The sequence below is a fragment of the Crinia signifera genome, chromosome 8 (assembly GCF_055691185.1).
Source record: "Crinia signifera chromosome 8, ASM5569118v1, whole genome shotgun sequence".
NCBI lineage: Eukaryota > Metazoa > Chordata > Amphibia > Anura > Myobatrachidae > Crinia > Crinia signifera.
The window spans coordinates 43,669,180-43,691,682 of record NC_139224.1 but is presented as its reverse complement, the minus strand read 5'-3'; the positions used below and the strand labels follow the sequence as shown (position 1 = coordinate 43,691,682).

General features: G+C 45.4%; 1 protein-coding gene across 1 annotated transcript in view; it reads left to right on the top strand.

Annotated features, from left to right (window-relative positions):
- Window positions 1-5,007: 5,007 nt before the first annotated feature.
- Window positions 5,008-22,503, top strand: part of DNAH12 (dynein axonemal heavy chain 12) — a 93,568-nt gene continuing 76,072 nt past the window's right edge. The window contains exons 1-13 of the mRNA XM_083158176.1: window positions 5,008-5,133; window positions 9,378-9,535; window positions 10,400-10,490; window positions 11,599-11,625; window positions 12,265-12,454; window positions 12,761-12,836; window positions 13,485-13,643; window positions 15,171-15,366; window positions 17,016-17,204; window positions 17,869-18,025; window positions 18,783-18,874; window positions 19,749-19,927; window positions 22,077-22,212. Coding sequence (XP_083014302.1) covers window positions 5,056-5,133; window positions 9,378-9,535; window positions 10,400-10,490; window positions 11,599-11,625; window positions 12,265-12,454; window positions 12,761-12,836; window positions 13,485-13,643; window positions 15,171-15,366; window positions 17,016-17,204; window positions 17,869-18,025; window positions 18,783-18,874; window positions 19,749-19,927; window positions 22,077-22,212 — 1,728 coding nt within the window. The 5' untranslated portion in view covers window positions 5,008-5,055. The remainder of the gene's footprint in view (window positions 5,134-9,377; window positions 9,536-10,399; window positions 10,491-11,598; window positions 11,626-12,264; window positions 12,455-12,760; window positions 12,837-13,484; window positions 13,644-15,170; window positions 15,367-17,015; window positions 17,205-17,868; window positions 18,026-18,782; window positions 18,875-19,748; window positions 19,928-22,076; window positions 22,213-22,503) is intronic.

Sequence of the window (22,503 nt, the reverse complement as noted above, 5' to 3'; positions counted from 1 at the left end):
GCATGTGCAGGGCATTTGTGCAGGAGACTTTGCCGACTTGCCTAGTCAGCGTGGCACTCGCACAGGGGGAATTAGGGGTGGTATGTAGGCGGGCAGGGGGCATTCGCATGTGGATGTCCTGCAATTCCTGGGCATATCCACAAAAAACACTGGGTGCACCCAGGCAAACTGTGGCCGAACGCAGGCGGGCAGCTGACGTAACAGGACTTCAGCCGCCTGCCCAGTTCTCGGACTCGGATGCCGCAAGTCTAAGTCAGCCTAGACTGAGTTAGAATTGCGAGCAGGGTAAAGATCATTCGATTGGTTGCGGACCATCTAAAGATTTTGACCCTGCACCCTACCCTGCTACGCTAGCAGTGCTTCCCAAACACAGTCCTTGTGGCACTCATTCCAGGTTTTAACGATATCCGTGCTAAGGCACAGGTGACTTAATTAGTAGCTCCCATCTGTGTAGCATGGATAGCCTTAAAATATGGACTGGAACGGTGCCTTTAGGTACACTAAGCATTTTCTAAGATGCTTGGAAGCCCCGGAGACTTTGGCTACACTGCAGTTCCTTCAAGCCCAGAGCCAGGCGCTGCAGTATAATGTCACACTGCAGCACGTGGCTCCTGTCACTGTGGAGGAGTCTGCATTTTAGTGTCACCTCGTCCAATGGTGACACCTGGGTGTGATTTCCCTTGTGACGCCACTAGGCCATGCATCATAGTATATAGCAAATAGTACCAATTACATATGTAATTGGTATTATCATAAACATTTCTAAACAACGGCTACATCATTAGATATATGTGTATCATATATAAATACCAGTTTCAGTCAGTGATACCAATTGCACTTAGCCAGTGCTGGACAATAAAGCAGCAGAGTACCTGGAATTCATTCATAAACACAACTGTTCTTGCAAAAGAAAATTCATATTAAAGGTTTATAAAGTGTTTGTCTACTTGTCACACTGGAGGTCTTTGAATTCGAAGGGCAATATCTTATTAGTCCCGATGCCTGCAGATACTGATTAATGACCGATGGTCAGTATAGCGATATCCAATTAGCATCCATTTATATCATCTAAAAATGGACCCGCAGCCAACACCCAGCAGGTCGGGCAGCACTGCAGTGGAAACCTGTCCAAGCTTTTCCAGTCACCCGGATTCCGGGAGAATCCTGGAATCTGGGTGACTGGAAAAGCCTCCTGGAGGGTTGCAACCAAATCCGGGAGAATCCTGGAAGTCTGGGAGAGGTGGCAACCCTAGCAGCAGCCCATAGAAGCTAAAATACCGGCCCCACGCCTGTACACTTGACAGGGACTGGCGCATGCGCAGTATCGGCATCAGAACTGCACATGCGCAGACCGCGGATTCTATGGGCTGCAGCCATTGCAGCCCATAGAGGCATCCCGGAGGGACTGCCTTGGGTGAATGGCAGGTCAGACTTCCAATAGGAAGTCACTGCCCAGAGCCGGCCTTAGGCATAGGCCAACTAGGCAATTGCCTAGGGCATTTGGAATGCTTAGGGGCATCAGCAGCTTCTGCTGATTAAAATGATATGCAGCATGCCTATATTCTGTGTGTGAGTGAGGCTGTATCTGCATATGAAATAGTTTATTCATGGAAATCACTGTAACATAGCATTCCGTATGCAGGTACAGCCACAGTCGCTCACAAAATATAGGCATGCCGCATATTATTTTAATCATTGGAAACTCCTTGTGTGTGCTGGTCATAACAATGCAAATAAGACGAATTTTCAGCAAAAAAGGCACCCAACGTTAGCAGAACTGGCCAGGAGCTGCATGGCCTATTGAGTCAAGATGTATGAGGAAACATCTGTATCCAAGCAGAGGCAGAGGTCAAAGTGTTAGCGGCTGTGCGAGTGCTGTCTGCGGGTGGGATGGCTGTGCACAGGGCCGTTTCTAGAGGCGGACAAGCCGTGCAGCAGCCCGGGGCGCCGCACGGCTTGTCCGCCTCTGAAACAGCCAGGGCGCCCGGCAGTCTAACCCCCCCCGCCCGCAGCCGCAGCCGCAGCCGCTGCCGCTGTCTCCCCGGCCGCCCGACTCCACGCTGGAGAGGGGAGGGGAACGCATCGTGCGTTTCTCCGTCCCCTCGCCCACGTCACTGGGCTGCCGCTGTCAGCCAATAGGAGCTCGGGCGCGGGATAGGAGAGAAGCACGATGCGCTCCCCTCCCCTCTCCAAGTAAGTTTGTTACTGGGGGCATATGTTTGTGACACTGGGGGGCATATATCTGTGGCACTGGGGGGCATATATCTGTGGCACTGGGGGCATATATCTGTGGCACTGGGGGCATATATCTGTGGCACTGGGGGCATATGTTTGTGACACTGGGGGGCATATATCTGTGGCACTGGGGGGCATATATCTGTGGCACTGGGGGCATATATCTGTGGCACTGGGGGCATATATCTGTGGCACTGGGGGCATATGTTTGTGACACTGGGGGGCATATATCTGTGGCACTGGGGGGCATATATCTGTGGCACTGGGGACATATATCTGTGGCACTGGGGGCATATATCTGTGGCACTGGGGGCATATATCTGTGGCACTGGGGGCATATGTTTGTGACACTGGGGGGCATATATCTGTGGCACTGGGGGGCATATATCTGTGGCACTGGGGGCATATATCTGTGGCACTGGGGGCATATATCTGTGGCACTGGGGGCATATGTTTGTGACACTGGGGGGCATATATCTGTGGCACTGGGGGGCATATATCTGTGGCACTGGGGGGCATATATCTGTGGCACTGGGGGCATATATCTGTGGCACTGGGGACATATATCTGTGGCACTGGGGGCATATATCTGTGGCACTGGGGGCATATGTTTGTGACACTGGGGGGCATATATCTGTGGCACTGGGGGGGCATATATCTGTGGCACTGGGGGCATATATCTGTGGCACTGGGGGCATATATCTGTGGCACTGGGGGCATATATCTGTGGCACTGTGGGGCATATGTGTGGCACTGTGGGGCATATGTGTGGCACTGTGGGGCATAATTGTGGCACTGTGGGGGCATATATTTGTGGCACTGGGGGCATATGTGTGGCACTGTGGGGGCATATATTTGTGGGACTGTGGGGGCATATATTTGTGTCACTGTGGGGGCATATATGTGTGGCACTGTGGGGGCATATGTGTGGCACTGTGGGGGCATATATGTGGCACTGTGGGGTATATATTTGTGGCGCTGTGGGGGCATATCTGGCACTGTGGGGGCATATTAGTAAACAGCATCGGTTGTGCGGCAGCGGCACATGGGGCATAATGTGTAATGGGCATTACGATGTGGGGAGTATTGTGTAATTGCCATCACAGTGTGTGGTCTAATGGGCATCTTGGTGTGCGGTGTAATGTGTAATTGTCATCACGGTGTGCGGCGTAATATGTAATCGTCATCACAGTGTACGGCGTAATGTGTAATTGGCATCACAGATAAATAGTGTATAATGATTTAAGTAGCCTGTCATTGTGAGGCGTACTAGGTCATTGTGTGGCCTTCAGCCAGCCAACTTAAGTGCGGGAGGACAATAACAATTCCTGCAGCAACCAATGTCTGGTCTTGCAGGTTGCAAAAGTGTGATATAAGGTAATTGTTTTCCTGCTAGACCACGCCTTACATTAAGCCACACCCCTTTTAATATCAAGCCACACCCCCTATTTCGGCGCGCGCCTTCGGCGCGCAAAATTATTATAATACCATGCTATGTATTGGGGGGGGTAGGGGGGGGGGGCGCATTTTTATTTCTTCGCCCTGGGAGCTAAATTGTCTAGAAACGGCCCTGGCTGTGCAATAGTGTTCGGCATATGTGTAAGGGGCATTATTTGTGTCATGTATAAACGCATTATTAATGTGCGACATATGTGTTACAGGCATTATGTGTGTCGTGTATAAGGGCATTAATAATGTGCAACATATGTGTAAGGGGCATTATATGTGTCATTATGTGTATGAAGGGCATTAATAAAGGTTGGCATAATGTGTAAGGGGCATTATGGTTATAAGGACATTAATAATGTGTGTCATGTGTAAGGGGCATTACTCTGTGGTATTATCAGTGATGCTGAGAGAAAGGGGTAGGGGGTACAAATTACCCCGGGCCCCCTCCCCTTAGTCAGCAGCAGCTGAAGCTCTTCTCCTCTGCCCAGCACACACTGCTTTGTGCTGGGTTGCAGTGTGGCCATGGAGGTGCTTTAAATACAATATTTTCTCAGGATTTGTTTCTAAGGGTATAATGTGAATAATGTGAGGAAAAATGTATATAAGGTAAAGTGGTACTACTGTGTGATGTAACGTGAATAAGGGACACCATCGCATGATATAATGTGAATAAAGTTGCACTACTGTGTGGCATAATTTGAATTGGGGGTGCTATTGTGTGGCCATGCCCCTTCCCAGCAAAAACACAACCCTGTTTGGGCTGCGCACCAAATGTGTGCACTGTTTCTATTTAAAATATTGCGGATAGGAGCACCAAAATGATGACTGCTATGATGACTGTTGATGGTACTGGGAAAGGGGAGCAGGGTCAGAGGCGGAACTAGTGGTGGTGGTAGGGGGCACCAACCAAAATCTTGCCTAGGGCGTCATTAAGGCTAGGGCCGGCTCTGTCACTGCCAGTCAAAGTGAAGCCAGTGCAGTCTCACAGACTGCATCTGTCTTCACACAGTGGCGGATATTACCTGGTGCAGCCCATAGGTAAAAACCCCCACTGATTGCAATATCTCACTGAGCGATGGCAATGCGCGAGACTGTGCATCTCCACTCCATCGCTATAGGCAGTACAACCAGTTGCACACAGCTTACGGGCATGCAAGTCCCTTGTAAGCACAAGCATGGCTGCTGTGAAGAAACCGTCCTGTCTTATGCTGAGCGCATAACACTGCAGTTCTCATCAGGACGCCAGGGGGCAGCAGTTGCATAGCAGCTACAGAGCTACTAGTGAGACAGGGCAGGGGGAGTGACCGGGCAGCAGCCTTTCATTTTAAGGGACCAAAAGATCCTTCCTATCAACGCCACGCCCCTGCCTCCATGGCAACCGGCTTGTTTAATGTCAGACAGGGGACCAGAGCCCGGAGTTACAGGGAACGGGCACCGGGTTCCGGCCAGGTAAGGGTCCTCAGCCACTACATCTATACTATATATATCTCTCTATCTACAAAATATATATATGTGTGTGTGTGTGTGTGTGTGTATATATATATATATATTTGTGTGTGTGTGTACATATATATGTGTGTGTGTGTGTGTGTGTGTGTATATATGTGTGTGTGTGTGTGTGTGTGTGTGTGTATATACATACATACACACATGCACAACACTTTTTGCTTTTCAGACAGAACATAGGGAAACTTTTCCTAGGTTATGTTATGTACTGTAGCTCATTATGGTGTAATGTTATATTCCATTGACTTTTTTATTTTGCTGAAATACATGATTTTCCGACAGATTATTGGAACTCGCTATTCTCGGCTAGCACCTGCAGATCACCAGTCAGGTTAAACTCATAAACCCGTAGGAGTAATGTCTATGGTGGTCTATGGTGGTGATCCTCTGTTTGTCATCCTATGGAAACTACTGTTGTGTAGTGCTAAGAAATATGCTGGAGTATACCAGATAACATGTGAAATACAGTAAATGTGTATGCAGCCATTCAGAACACTAGTGGTCTCGTCGGGGGGCCACAACCTTTTTGGTTCTGCAGGGGGAGGGAGGTGGTGCAAGATATCATTTAATTTTTGTGCCCCTAAACTGATGAATGTCGCCCACTCAGGGCAGCTGGACTTAACTCCACAACCCCCTACCTGATTAAACAGATCTGTCTGTAGCAGCTACAGATGCCCATACCTCCCAACTGTCCCTCTTACCGCAGGAATGTCCCAGTATTTAGCGACGTTCCAGGGGCCGCCATTGTCCCGCGATGGGGGGGGGGAGGGCAGTTGGGAGTACCCCCAGCCTGGCTTCGCTGCGTGGGAGTCCCGATCTTCCCCTTCAAAAAGTTGGCAGGTATGGATGCGACCTTCGTGCGGTTACCTGAGAGTGAGCATAAGTACAAGCACATCGCAATTGCCTTTATGAAGGCAAATATTGATTTTAGATTTCCCTTCTGTTCATTCACTTTGCATTTTGTTACTTGATAAAACGGTACTTGTGTATTATCACGATGTGCACGAAATAGGCCGCAAATCGGCCGCAAATCGCATGCAAAAATCGGATGCGATTTTGCGGCTGATTTTTCACTTTTTCTGGCTGATTTGCATGCTGTTCCATCATTACACGCCTTGCACACACACAATTTCAATCGTAGTGCATCGCATGCAATATAGTGGCATGTGATGCATGCCATGCAATGCATGTGAAGTGATTCGATTTGTAATTGTACAATCACCCTGATGGGTGCTTACAATGTTAAATGCCCCCCATTGTCAACACCACTCCCACTATCAACGCCAACCCGAAGCGTGGCGAGCGCAGCGAGCCCGCAAGGGGCGGCGGTACGCGTCCTTTCGATCTTTTCATATCCCCACTATCCACGTCGGCGTGGAGTTGAGAATAGAATAGTGTGGCGAGCGCAGCGAGCCACCGAGCCCGAAGTGTGGCAAGCGCAGCGAGCCCCGTGAGGGGACGCGGAATACATGTAAAGTAATCCGCGTGCGCTCGCCATGCTTCGGGCTTGGTGGCTCGCTACACTATCTAAAATCAACTCCACGCCGACGTGGATAGTGGGGGTATGAAAAGGTCAGAAGAAGGCATACCGCCGCCCCTCGCGGGCTCGCTGCGCTCGCCACGCTTCGGGTTGGCGTTGATAGTGGGGGTGGCGTTAACAATGGGGGTGCATTTAACATTGCGAATCACATTGCATTGCATGTCACTTGCTGGCATGCAATGCTATGCGATATTTAATTGTACAATCAGGGGCATTTTCCCGAAAATCACATCACATACCATCGCATAGTACCTGGGGGTGTGCAAGGATGGAATAACATGCAAATCAGCAGGAAATGGCCGAAAATCGGCAAAAAAACTGCCGAAAATCGGCAAAAAATCGGCCAATAAATCGAATGAGATATCGTATGCGATTTAGATGAAATCGGGCGCCGTGATAATACACAAGTACCGATAAAACTATTAATGCTGCCTACAAACGTAGTGACATGTGACAGCGATCTGAGTGATGTGAGAACACTGGCAATCTAAAGGTGCCCATACACAGTACAATTATTGTATACAATTTGGACTAGATCGCATTGCATAGGTTTTGCTATGCAATGAGATGAGATGAGATCTAGTACAATATGTACGTGCAGCACATACTTTTTGAGCTGTGCGATGAGATGTGTGACAGGAGCGCGCATCTCATCGCACTCAGCAGTTTCATACTTGCCTCATTGAGCAGCTGCCACCCTGCACAAGCTGCTGAAGGCCCCGCTCAAGCTACTGGGGACCAGACTAGGCTGGCAGAGGGAGCCATGTGTGCTGGGCTGCAGCAAGGGGGCTGGGGGCAGACAAAAATGTTATGCCTAGGTTTGGCCTGACCCTAAATCCAGCCATGGTTGCAGGAGGTGTCTTGTGTAAATAGACACCTCCTGCCACCCGCTGCTGTGTCTGAAGATGCAAAATTGGATCTGGTTACTGTAATACAATATATTATTAACCGTTGTCTGCCTCTCTTAGGGTTAAATCTACTAAAGAGTCTAAAAATAGCAGCCAATGAGATTCTGTCTATCATTTTATAGGATGCAATAGGTAAATGATAGACAAAACCTGATTGTTGCTATGGGTTACATCACCTCTTTTAATTTTTAGAACCTTTCGTAAATTTTCACTTATAGTCAGTGGCGTAGCTAGAAATTTTTCTCCCCCCTTCCAAAAATAATTCCGCCGCTGCCCCCAAGAAGGGGCAAGGCGATGGACTACGGGCGCCGCTGGCTGAGCTGACAGGCGACCCAGGCAGCAGTGAGCGCTGAGCTGTCCCACTCCGTGCAAATCTACTGAGAAGGGACCTAGCGCAGTGCATATTTAATAAGCGGGTCCCCGCTCTCCATATGTAATGAGTGGGACAGGGCAGGACCAGCTCAGCACTCACTGCTGCCTGGGTCAGTTTAGCCAGCGGCACACACCGCAGATCCCGCTGGCGCCACTCCCCCAAGCCACCGCGTGGTCTGCCACATATGTAGCTACGCCACTGCTTATAGTACTGCCTTAGGTGTAGTATATTAGAAGAACAAAATAACCAACAACAAAGAACACATGTTATTGATGCTGTAAACAGTGGAGGCAGTGCTTCCCCTGTAATTTTGTTTAAAATAATACAAAGAAATACTAATGATAATTTCTGTATCATAAGTATTTTCTTTATATTATTTTGAAACATTTAAATTAGTTGGAAGGCACCGAGAAGTGGTGCTTCCCAGTGACACATGAAGGGGGTGAAGGGCCAGGGTGTGACCTGCTGTCTGAAGTCCCAGCGCTCCTGCTCCTCGCTTGTTAGATTGTCACATACAAAATGGCCACCACCTTACAGCAGACCATTATTTAGGATGCAAGAGGGAGTCATGCCTCCTCTAGTATTCTTAATAACTGTCTGCTGTGAAGGGGGTGGCCATTTTACAAATGACATTCTAACAGGAGGAGCAGTGGCCCCATTAACAATAGCTTCTGCAGACCCCGCAGCGCCCAAACCTAGCGCCTCCAAGCGACCGTGGGGTCTGCGGAGCCACTTCATCAATACCATTTCTTTTCTGTTAGTATAGGACAAATAGAGAGAGAAATAAATACCTATATAGTCAAAATCATAAGAAAAGTTTGCTAAAATATCAGTGTTTACCCTACTTACGATACGATGCGTGGCCCTGTTAGGTCGGTATCACAAGGAAATTAGACTGCTGGCAAGGCAGTTTTGACTACGTCTTATTTGGCCATGGGACAAATCACTCATACTCAAAATCAGCTCCAGTCAAAATCGTCCATAGCCAATATGTCACCATGTGTATGCCCCTTGATTGGACCCTTTAGCGGACACGCACAGTATTCTCTAAGCTGGCGAGTTGTCTGTACATCAGGCGTATTCTACATGCCGCCCCCCAGCTGCTGTGGAACTACTGATCTCAGCATATTTTGCTACAGTCTTACTATTAGAGCATGCTCGATAGGTGGCAGGGCATGCTGGGATGTTTAGTTCCACAGCAACTGAAGAACCACATGTGGAATATTCCTGTTGTACATCACGATGACAGATGACAGTATGTGCAGCATATACATCCGCACTGAAACAAATAAACATATTTGATACCACAGATACCATACTGTTATACCATACTACTCTTATACCTGTGGTTATTCTCTTTGTTTAGATGGATTCCAACAAAACTTTCCACTTCCCGCCGGCCGAGCGTTTACACGCCCAGTTGCCTCCGCTTACCCTCCTGGCTCCCTCCACAAGCTCCGCCAGCAGTAAGCTGATGAAGCACAAAAGAAGCCGGGAGCAGCAGAAGACCCTTCACGAAATTATGTGAGTCCGGTATCAGGTTTTGGGGCCTACTCAGTTAGCCACGGGGCTTGCGTTGGTTTGTTTCAGTCCCGCAGCTATTTAGTTATGCCATGTGGTAAACTGAACGGTTGCACTTACTGCAGGCTTCTGCTCACACCCTCCTGAGATCAGTGGGGTAGCTAGAAATTTTTCTCCCCCCTGCTGAAAAAATTTATCCGGCGCCCAAGCAGGGCCTACGGGCGCCGCTGGCTGAGCTGACAGACTACCCAGGCAGCAGTGAGCGCTGAGCTGATGCATATCTATTGAGCGTGGACCCAGCACAGTGCATATGCACATATGCACGAGGCAGGGACACACTCATTCAATATGCACTGCATTGGGTCCCCGCTCATTAAATATGTACAGGGCAGGACCAGCTCAGCGCTCACTGCTGCCTGGGTCGCCTGTCAGTTCAGCCAGCGGCGCCCACCACAGACCCCGCTGGTGCCGCTCCCCCAAGCTGCCGCAGGGTCTGCCACATATGTAGCTATGCCACTGCCTGAGATGTAACCCCACATCAACAGGGCTTTTTGCCCTCTTATAGCAGCTGCCACAAGCGCATTAATCAATAGCTATGGGCACTTAACACAGTATCTGTGGGTTAACGTGTATTAGCCTTTGGATTACCTCAGAAGGAAATGAGCTTAGAATTGAATAGCTCTTAGCATTTAAGCTCGAGGCTATCCTCCTGCAGTACACCCAGCGGCTATTTGGAATTGCCCCTTCTGTGAAGATTGCAGGTCTATCACGGGGCTACCGTACCGAGCTGTACCATTATTTACATACCCCCAGAAATCTTTAGTCCTCGGATAAGATTCACAGAATGTTGTTTCCTCTGAGTTGCAGAATGAAGGAAGCGCTAAAGGCCTATGAGGAAACTATAAGCGAGAAAAAGAAGAGAGGACACAGACCCCCGCAACCCCAACTCCCCTCAACTGTAAGTTTCTCCTTATTCATATATAAGTAAATAAGCAAACGTGCCCGAACATCCAGTCACTGACTATATATAATCAGTTTAATACTAAGAGGAGTTGTGGGAACATAAACCATAATGGAGTCACTGGTGGTCACATTAGAATTTCCCTTCCATTTCCAGTATTAAAATACAGCGCAAATTAGCAACCACTCCCTGTACAATCCTGATCTAATTCTCTTCTATCAGCCATTATCAGGGGCCCTAAACATGCAATGGGAGATATTATAAATCATTGTGCAAAGATCACTGAGAGCAATTATAGATCCCGGTGCACAGATCACTGAGAGCAAGTATAGATCCTGGTGCACAGATCACTAAGAGCAAGTATAGATCCCGGTGCACAGATCACTGAGAGCAAGTATAGATCCCAGTGCACAGATCACTGAGAGCAAGTAAAGATCCCGGTGCACAGATAACTGAGAGCAAGTATAGATCCTGTTGCACAGATCACTGATAGCAAGTATAGATCCCAGTGCACAGATCACTGAGAGTAAGTATAGATCCCAGTGCACAGATCACTGAGAACAAATATAGATCCTGGTGCACAGATCACTGAGAGCAAGTATAGATCCCGGTGCACAGATCACTGAGAGCAAGTATAGATCCCAGGGCACAGATCACTGAGAGAAAGTGTACATACCGGTGCACAGATCAGTGAGAGCATGTATAGATCCCAGTGCACAGATCACTGAGAGCAAGTATAGATCCCAGTGCTCAGATCACTGAGAGCAAATATAGATCCTGGTGCACAGATCACTGAGAGCAAGTATAGATCCCGGTGCACAGATCACTGAGAGAAAGTGTACATACCGGTGCACAGATCCTTGAGAGCAAACATAAATCAGATCACAGGGAGCAATAGATGCTGTACCCCGTGACAAACCATGCGCTTCTATCACGTATCGTACAGTTTTACCAATGAAACATCTGATCCATGGCGTGGATGTTTCATTAATGTTCTGCATTATATTTCAAACTCAAAACCGTTTAAAGCAGAACCCACCAAACAATGTGAATTTTTGTAAATGATCACATAAAACCCAATAATGAGTTTTGTTTCTTATGACAGATGAACAGTGAGCAGCGACAAATCAGGGTGAGTAGTATTGAACATATACTGATTCCGGGCCTTTTATATGTGTATCAAGATTCTGTATTTACTTTGGCCAAAATATGCTAAAGTGCCACTAGAGGCGAAAGCTCTGCCTGCCGAGACTCTGGATTTCTGTTGGGTTCTTGTAGATGTGAGCCATTACCAATATCATACAACTACCCTAGAACTAGGGAAGCTCCATCCCTCTCGGGCTTTAATAACCTGGTTCTGTGAAATAGAAGATCCTTTCATGCATTGCTTTGTAGATATCAGTTTGAAATACAAACCCCACACAAATCTAACTCCCTCTGCACGTTACATCTGCCCCACCTGCAGAGAGATTAGCCAACCTGAATTCGGCCCTTAGCACGGAAAGTGGCCTCCTATGTGTTCCCATTAGCAAGTAAATTTCTAGTCCCCTGAAAACGCCACCATCTTGCATTGCACACACCTACACTTTGGCACACATCTAGGTGCACCCAATCAAATTGTGGTGCCAAATAGATTATTCACTTTACCTCATCTTCTGTGTGTTTTGTACAAGTGGCCCAGTGTCACCTGATCTTCTTGGCTCATAGACTCTGCTATATGTCATTTCCACGGTCAGGATGGAACTGTTCAAAGTGCAACCTTCCCTTTCAGATGAATTACCTGTACATGAAGAAGCGTGTGGAGTGCAGCCCAGTAGTGCCCATTCAGAAACACTGGTTAAACTCTATGCTGGCACTGGTGCCCAAGCCTCTGCAGAAGGGCAAGGACAGACAGGCTCTTGTGGCAGAACTTTTTGAAGAGATTTCACATGACTTTGAGAAAAGCATGAAGAGACACCTGGGTGAGTCCTGTTCCATACTTCTATATTCCTTACTGCTAGCAAGACTTTTGTAATAGCAAAAGATTCAATGAGAATCCCCCTTTCTGTTTAAAACTCAGCATGGTTTTAAAGAGATAGGGGGAAGCTCCATAAAATGTGGTTAAAGGTTATTTACCATATATGATCAGTAAGGAATAGTAACCAATCAGCAAATAGCTCTGATCAAACTGGTTACCACGAAAGCAGCTATCTGATTGGTTTCTATATAATTTCTCTTAGTATGTGGATTTCCTAATCACGTTGTTTTCTTCACTTTTTACTGTTCAGTTAAAAGTGTTCTAGTGAAGCCAGAGGTGAAAGGGTTGGAAGCAGAAGAATCGGGTTCCTTACCTGAATTTCCTACGTGAGTAACCGCATACAATTCAATTAATTAAAGAACATTCACTAACATAGATGCCCAGGGCCGTAGCTAGGTGTGTGCCGGTGGTGCCTTCCTCTCAGAGTACATTTGCATTGTGGGCGCACCATCTGGCAGGACAACCTGCACGGCCTCTCCCCGACGATTGCCTGCCTGCCCACACACCGCTGCCGCTCCCCATTCACAAAAAACTGACCCTTAGGTGGGATGTGAAAGGGCAGTGGACACCCTCATCATTACTATGTAGATGCAGCAAAGCTGAAGGGGGTGTGGCTACAACAAATGATGTGCGTGACTGCACTTCCCTGGAAGGTGAGGTTCCTGTCAGGACTCTGCACAGGAACAAGCCTGAGTGACCTGCACTACATCAGGCATCCCTGATTAAAGTTTATGCTGGTATTATATGATAAATATACTTCTTCTAATTCTTGTTGTTGTGCTTCTTCTTGTTATTCTTTTTGTTGTTCTTCTTCATGTTGTTCTTCTTTTTGTTGTTCTTTTTGTTCTTCTTGTTGTTTTGGTTCTTCTTGTTCTTGTTATTATTATTACACAAATGCATTGAATCGCATTCACCACAGATGATGCTCCCTAATCATCTAATAGTACATTTTATTCCATTGTGCTGTATTTTAGGGGTCTGGATTTCTCCAAACCTTGGCATCAGAGCTTTGTCCAAGCAAGAAATGAGATCAGTAAGAATCTTCATCTCCTACACCCAGCAATTCGGGCCGTTCTTGATCTGGGCTACACCACTTTCTCCAATCTGCTCATTGACGATCTGGCTGGATACAGGTTGAGCTGAATTTGGTTTTTGAAGGGGATTATGCTTATCAGAATTAGAATTTTCGGTACTTGTGTATTATAGCGGCGCCCATCGCATCGCATACCAAAAGGCATGCGATGGTATGCGATGCGATGCGATATCGCGCAATATTGTACAATTTTAAAACTGTATGACATTGTATATGGCATACAATGCCATACAATGCGATGCAATTAAAAAAGCACCCTAATGGGTTAAATGCACCCCCACGCCACCCCCCCCCACTATAAACGTGAACCCGAAGCGTGGCGAGCCTAGCGAGCCCGCGAGGGGCAACGGTCCACGTCCTCCGACCTTTTCATACCCCCACTATCGACGTCGGCGTGGAGTTGAGAATAGAAAGTGTGGCGAGCGCAGCGAGCCACCGAGGTATCCGCGTCCCCTCCCCACGCTTCGGGCACGGTGGCTCGCTGCGCTCGCCACACTTTCTATTCTCAACTCCACGCCGACGTGGATAGTGGGGGTATGAAAAGGTCGGAGGACGCGTACCGCCGCCCGTCGTGGGCTCGCTGCGCTCGCCACGCTTCGGGTTCACGTTTATAGTGGGGGGGTGGCGTGGGGGTGCATTTAACATTGTAAGCAGCCATTTGGGTGCTTAAAAGCACCCTTTAGGGTGCTTATACAATGTTTCATCGCATAGGGGGCAAAAATCGTGTCGCATCGCATGCCATCGGGTGCATGGCATGCGATGCGATAAAAACATTGCGCAATGAATATCGGGGGTGCCGTTATAATACACAAGTACCGAATTTTCAATGACAGAGACAGAGAAAAGATAATGTGTTTTAGTGGCATTTGTCTGCTTTGCACAACGTGGAATGGTTGTTGCCCTTTGGAGTGGTGTCAGCTGGATGGTGTCCTGAGCTTAAATTTGTACTCCTCCATCAAGATTCAGGGTTCAATAGTCCTGGTTCAGGTATCCAAAAAAATTATTGATTATGGATATCTAATTGCTGGTGAAGAAATTGAGGTGAAGTTCTGACGCATTTCGCTGGGGTGTTCCCAGCTTTTTCAGAAACAACTCCAAGCGCAATAACCATTCCAGCACACTGGTGCAGGATTCCCCAAAAGTTTTAAAAACGGTCTATCCACTTACCCACCTCCTTTAATTGACTGTGTACAAGTAGAGTCCGCTATAGGAACATGATCCTTTATATGGAGAGAACAGAAGGGGTGATCATTTCCCTTACCCAGGAATAAGCCTTTTTATAGTGTCATTAACGTGAAAACTTTTAATGTGTAATTATGTATTAATGTGTGAACAAATTTTCACTACCCACGTTTTGGTATCGTTTAATTCATTCCTCATAAGCGCAGTTTCCAACCATTTTCTCATTTGCGTATATAAGGGACTGACTATCCCTCCAATTAACTGCATCTTATTGAGAGGATAGCCCACTGCAGCTCCTGTAATATCCTTTAGGATATCCACATTATCTTGTGTATCTAATACCTGAAAACGGTCTCTCTTTCACTGTTCTTGTTCACGCTGACAGATTGAAGGGACCCATTGAATGTGAGTCACTAAAAAACAGCGTCTCCCTGGCTTGTGCAAAGACTGAGGAGAAGTTAATGAACACCTGGTACCCAAAGGTTATAAATCTCTTCACCAGCAAAGACACTTTAGAGCTTATTAAACCTGACAAATTAGATTCCTTTTATAGCTGTGTCTCCACACTCATGTCCAATCAGGTAAGAGTGCTAGCGATGCCTGTCCAATCCAATCTATGTAATATTGATGTGTTGTTAATATAAATAAATTATTTATTTTTAAAGCTCAAGTATATTTCACAGGACTCTGAGGGGTAATTCAGACGTGATTGCACTGTCGCAAATTTGCATGACCAGTGTTCGGTGAAGACGCCGCCCTGGTACAGGGAAATCCTGCCTTGCAGACTAATGTGATCGCTGTGTTAATGGAGATGTATGGCTAAACCTCCATTTACAGCTGAGCAAATATGTCCAAAACCCATCGTAACAGGGTCATCACTGAATGATTTTTACATTGGTCATTGCAGGCTCAGAGTAGCCAGAAGTTTATTCAGCGGCATATCTGGCCTGGAGCTGACATCACACACCCTCTCTTAAAACGCATTGACACGCCTGTGTGTTTCCGGACACTTCCAGCGTATTATTTTGGTATGAATACCATTTTTCTTAGCTCTCCTACTGAGGAGGGTATTCAATCCTGGTTTTAAAGTGTCAAACTGTTGATTCGACTTGGTTTTGTTTTGCTCGCCTGTCATTTCTTAACTTGACAGTCAAGTTTTCCGCCTATTCACAGTTTTAAACTGTCATAGTACCTCCTGTCGAGTTTGGCGAACAATTGTCCCTAAATTGCCTTCCATACGGTTTGGTGCCATTATGTCTAACTGCAGAACTGTAATAGGAGCTGTGGGGGGACTAGAACCTGGGCCAGGACCAGAAACAGGACCAGCATCAGAACATGTACCAGAACCGGTACCGGAACCAGGGCGGGTACTGGAACCAGATTAAGAATCGGACTAGAACCAGGAGGTCGGAGAATTCAAATCAATCAAAATTTTGATGTACAAAGACTGTTCCTCATAGAAAAAAACTGTCTAGCTCAAGTTCAAATTGTCGTAATCGACAACTTCACATTGAATAGGTTTATGCCATTTTTCTCAACTCCAACTCGACAAAATGGTAAAAAAGTTGAGAAACACATTTCGACCATCGATAGAAAAGAAAAACTGGCGAGATGGATTCGACAATCGGAAAAACAGAACAATGAATAGACGAAAGCAATACGACTACTCTTTCTGTCGGAAAAGAAGAGGATCTCGACAAAACCATGAATTTGACCAGGATTGAATACCCCACTATGTGTCCGGTTTCCACACCCAGACGCCTACTTCGCGTCAATCACCTTGCGAACAGCGTAATAGTGGCAGCATTTCATCACAGCATGGCCTCGTGCATGCGTATTATGGGCCGTATGCATGCGCAGTGTATCAATTATCGTCCACTGTGCGAGTTCACAACCATGCGATCTGGTTTGAATCGGGCCCTTGATTCAGAGGCAATTGCGGCTGCCGCTGTATTAGTGGGAAAGTTAATATGCCAATGCTTATGTCAGCAGTTCCCTTGTGCAGCAGAAAGTTCCAAATGAACGTGAATTAGGCCCATAGTTTGCTTCCTCTAAAATGCCATTGTCGCCCGACTGTAATACACTCGCTATGTTATTATTTGTCTCACCCTCCACGTTATTATTCACCGTTGTTTGTCATTTACATTTTATTTAAGTATGTCCCCAAATGACTATATTTTTCTCTCAGAAGAATCCAGTTTCCGGCACTAATGTATCCTCTTCTCCGTAGCTGAGAGACCTCTTACAGAGAACGTTGGAGGCTTTTGTTACATTATTTGACCCTGAAGATCAACAATATTTACCAGTCTTCAAAATGGAGCTCACCTTTGACGATGAGAAAATGGAATTCTATCCAAGCTTCCAGGATTTAGAAGAAAGCGTTTTATTTATAGTGACCCGGATTTCAAAAACTCTGCAGGTATTCACAAGCTGTCCTTGTAACGTGCAATCCTATATAGCATAGTGATATGTGTAAACATATCGTACGGCACATCATGTAAGGATGGTGATGGCTGCAGGAGGGGTCTGGTAAGGGGTCCAGGCTGGATAGTTACAGACAGTTTCCAGATTAACGAAATTATGTACTCAGAATAAACTCAGTGGTTCTGTATGTGATGCTCAAATATAGAAGGTTTATTCGCCTCAGAACTAATGAGTCACAAAAACATAAATGAAAAAGCCTCCTCAGATATGATGGGAACAAGGCTATACAGTAGCCTATGCTTTTAGACAGCATGCTGGAAAAATCTAGTTACATCGCTGGTCAGGGTCAGTTAAATCTCCCCATGTTTAAGCCCCAAAAGGGGGCTCAGAACAATATAATCATGACAGTTACTAAGGAAGTAATGTTCTCCACATTTTATAGGACAGATAAAAAGCAAATTGAAATATACTGAGATTGCAAAAGTTTTTACTTTAATACGTCAATGGATTATCATGGATACTGTACTCACAGTTAATGTCTTGGTGAAATCTAATGATTTATTATAAATACGTGACCAAAGTGGAATTGGATTAGTACATTACTCCATCTTTATGGTACAGTTATTAATTATATTTATTGAATGGTTTTCTTTTTTAAGAATGTTCAAACGGTGCAGTCGTGGCTCTCTGGTAGCAACACGGTGCAGACTATTGAGGCCAAACTCTCGGACTACATCATCCAGTCTGCTGCTCTGAAGCTGAAAGAAGCCGTCCATTGCAATTTAAAGGAGCCCAAGAGGCATTTTGAAACATATGGTAAGCTAGATGTAAATGCAGAACCAATCTAGTACCTCATCAAAGCAATACTAAATCACCTTCAGTTACTCTTCATTAGAGGTCAAGCCGGCTTCACAGGGGCCGATCCTGCTGCCAAATTTATTCTTACACTTAGGTGTCCAGATTGGCCAGATTTGGCCAAAGTGCAGGACACATGGTCATAAATGACAAGCAGTGGGCTGACCACGTATTAACACTTTCAGCAGTAGTATTCCAATCTACAAATATCAATGCGGATATATCAGCAAAGGTGTTGTCAGGATAAGTGGTTCCACTTCTCTGATTCATGATTTATTATCATGGAGAGAACAGGCACACAGTAATGGCCCATATATTTATGGCCTTTCTTGTATATTAATAGTGAACTATGGTAAGAAATGGAATTCGGACATCCCATGATCTGCCTTGCAGCCATAGGAACCAGCTGTCTGAGCAAAGAGCACTCTCGATATTGGCATAAATCTTGTCTATGCATTAGCATGAAGTGATTATGCCCGTTTTCCTTTCTGAAGCTCAATAGAAGAGTGTTATGTGTGACATTGTTTGAGGACCAATGAACAAAAGTTATATATAGTGACTTGGCACTGGAGAAGCTGTCACTTGTAGTACCAGTAGAAGGCTCCATTTTTGTTCATGCCAGTTACCATCAGAGATGGCCAGGAGAGTAATTGCCACTCCACCTCTCTTAATTATCATTCTCCCTCCAACATTGACTTGTTCAATCTTCATTCCATAGTAAAAAGTTTCAGCTGGCTCGTGGATGGCTCAGCCAGTGAGAAAGTGGAGATATTCCTGTCAGAAGAACACAGCTTTGATGACTACACAGTGGTATGTAATAATGCTTGTATTTCTGCAGACTGATTTTGCTGAAACATGACCCATTATAACACTACATTAGAGGTGTAATAATAATAATTTATTAAATGTATTCAATGAGTAAAGGTTTGCATCAGCGGATTAATTAAAGAAGCAAAACAAAAGTCAAGAGTCATTTTTCATCTACTGTATAGTAGCTGGAACTCTAGAATTGATGTCACTGTGGACTTATTCACACACTTGAGTATTTAATCTACTTTTTATCTGTTAATAACTTTTAAAGATGCCCAAGAAATAAAACACATATAGCTGTGAGGGTTTTTCACACATAGGCCCTGCCAACCAATTAGATACAGTGGGAACAGCCATTTTGTGGGCTAAACCAGTAACTTATCAATTCCCAGTGCTGTAGGGACCTGAGGCACAAAGAGCCCAAAATGCTGTATCCTTATGAGATTCTACGGGCTAAACTGTGCAGATCCCTTTAAACGAATAATCTGAAATGCAAGACATCACATTATACCAGTAATCGCTTGATACAGATCTGCAATAAAGATGTCACAAAAACTGTAGACTCCATTTTGACTATTAGTTCAGACCACCACAAAATGTCTGCCTCCACATGGGGCAAGTGTCAGAACACACCTCTAACGTATTGTTGAGAAAATACAGTGAAGTTTTCAGGACGTAAGACCAGCTTGGAAAGCAGAGCACGTAAAGCTTGACCAAAACCTATATAAACATATCTTATCCATTTTCTTTTAATTGGAAAATATATTTTATTCATGTGATGCCACATTTTTATGATAACAGGCAGTTACAGCCATTTTGGTTGAGGTACATATTGCCATGTGATTGGAGATTGTGTAAATGGGTTGTCTTGTAGTTTATAGAACAGTTCCACACCCTAGCCAGGGATATCATAGCCCTTCCCACACGGGCCTATTTCACCATGGTACAGCTGGACTGCGATGATTTGAAGCAGGGTCTGGCTGAAAAGGCGAAAAGTTTTGCCAATATTTTATTGGAAAAGTTGGTGACAAACCACAGACTGGAGAACGAGACGTGAGTAAAAGCTTTAGAATCTTGTGTGTTAAGTCTTGTAACAAGAACAGTCTCTGTCTGTATAGCTTTATACAGTAGAATTCAGAGGTGGTAAAAAGATCTATATGGTTAGCATCAGTGTATACGGTAGTCCCATAGTAGCATAGTACCACACTCATAGGTACAGAGGCTCAATATACCGGGCATATAGTTGTGTACAACTAAACATATGTATTTTTTTGTAGCATAGGGCAGTTATTTGCATGCAGCGTACATGCAGTATCTGTCTATTAAGTTTCTTGTATATCTTTTGAATCCTTTTGCTTCTAGAGGTGGGTGAGGGAAGTCGCAGGCAAGGGGATACGGTCACTAGTTAGACATAATGAAGGTTGACATACATTAGGTTAAAATGTATACACAAGTTTTTCACCTTTTTCCCTCAAAATAGGCATTATTTCCTACCCTACCATCCACTTCTAGGGAGAATATAATAGTGTGCCGGGCGTAGTAAGGCAGCATGCCTGAAGCATGGCGAGCACAGCAGTACACTGATACGGTGTCCATGTCAACGTACATCAAAATTCGTGACGTGAGTCGAAGGTCGACCTTTTGACTTTCGACCTTTGCATTGTTGACCTTGCTGCTTCGGTTGACCTACCAACGCAGTCTACCTTAGCCATGTTGACCTATTTTATGTGTCGACCTAAGCCGCGTCAACCTTTTTATATGTCAACCTTCATAGTGTTGACCCTATGACCCATACCCGCAGGCAAGCATAAGTCAAATACTGCAATGGTGTTGTGACTTAGACGAAGTTGCAGATGCACCTGTCAGCAGGAATACTGAAAATATGTGATGGCAATGGGGAACCTTCGGCCCTCCAGCTGTTTTTGAACTACGCATCCCAGCATGACCTGCAACAGTTTTAGTATGGCCAAATAGCAAAACTGTAGCAGGTCATGCTGGGATGTGCAGTTCAACAACAGCTGGAGGGCCGAAGGTTCCCCATCCCTGACAGAAAATTCTGATTATGGACAGGTCTCAAGCAGACTGTATTTCATTCAATAATTACATTTATTTGTGGCCATCTCTTCACCTTATTTGATATGTCCATATGGACTGCTGCAGGAAAAATGTTTGCCATTTTAAAGGGCTAAGCAATGGTTGATGTTGTATTTAGCTATTTTTATATACTATATGGTAAACATGATTTTTGCTTATCAATAAAACATTTAACTTTCTTGTGTATTACCCCCCCCCCCCTTCCCTTCATCCCAGGCACACATTATTTATAGGACATTGTGTTCCTATTAGGGGGAGGCAATGACCCCAGGATTGGCCACTCCCCATTCCTAGCACCTGTGCCTGCCATATATGGCCACACCTCAGCATATCCAAACTAACGTTCTACGTCATTTGAGATAGCACAAAGCATTGCACAGCAACACAGTATTGCACATCAGTGTATTGCAGCTACATGATAAATTGTATAATGGCATAAACTTACCATCGGCAATCTTTATGCCCCACACTTTAATAACTTATCTAAACTTATCTAAACTTAACACTAAAATAACGAGACAGACACAAGTGCTGGCGTTTCAATATGAATGTCAAATTTATTGATTGACAGCTATTTATATTGATTCTATAAAAGAGGGTGGCGGCCCTAAAGGACGGTCATAGAGAAAAGAGGGGTAAGATGACATCACACCATTCACACAGCGTTGGTGTTCAACTCTCCCATGCAACCCACCCATGCGGATGGTGCAGCCGCTCCCCTGTCCAAGGGGCATGGGCTAGTGACGTATCAATGACGGGAGAGCGCACCCCACTATCCTCATACCACTTCCATTTGAACAAGGATCGTTCTTTACCACCGCCAAGAAAAGACAGAAAAATAGGGAGGGAGGGTGGGGAAAACCGGACCAGAGAGGCAGATCACCTGACTCTCTGGCTATTCCTAACTACAGCAATTCCTCACCTGCTCCCTAATTGGCTAATGCTTCAGCATCATAGCCCTTAGCAAAAAACACACAACCTAAAGTGCAGGCATCTCAGAATCCTTCGGTAGTTTATGTCACCTCAAGCTTAATCAGCCTTCAGTTTTCTTTCTGTTGCCACCCTTAATACAGTTCAACCTGTTTTAAAATTCTTTGTTATGTTCTAGAATTTGCCTGGAATTTGAGTCAATTAAAGAGCAAGCATTAAAGGTTCCAGAGACGACGGAAGATGTGATAGAGGAGATTTCATTTGTCGAGCAGGCTAAGACTAAAGGAATTGTGGACCTAAAGGCCCGTATTAATGTACGTATGCTCTTTGTACCTGCAGGATATAAGGTATTATGTAAAACTACAGTGGATTTGTATTATAACATACAGCACTGCCAGAACGAACACCATTAACTGACCCTGCTGCCCAAATCAGCAAGATAATACGACAACACAAAGAAATAATGGTATAACCCATGCTCCACCTGCATTGTTTTGGTACGGTCCAAAGTCACTTCTGTCTAAAGTCCAGTCCTCCAAGAAGCCTGGTCATCAATGATCACACATTTGGACCAGTTAGTCATTTAATGTGAGGTATTTATGCAT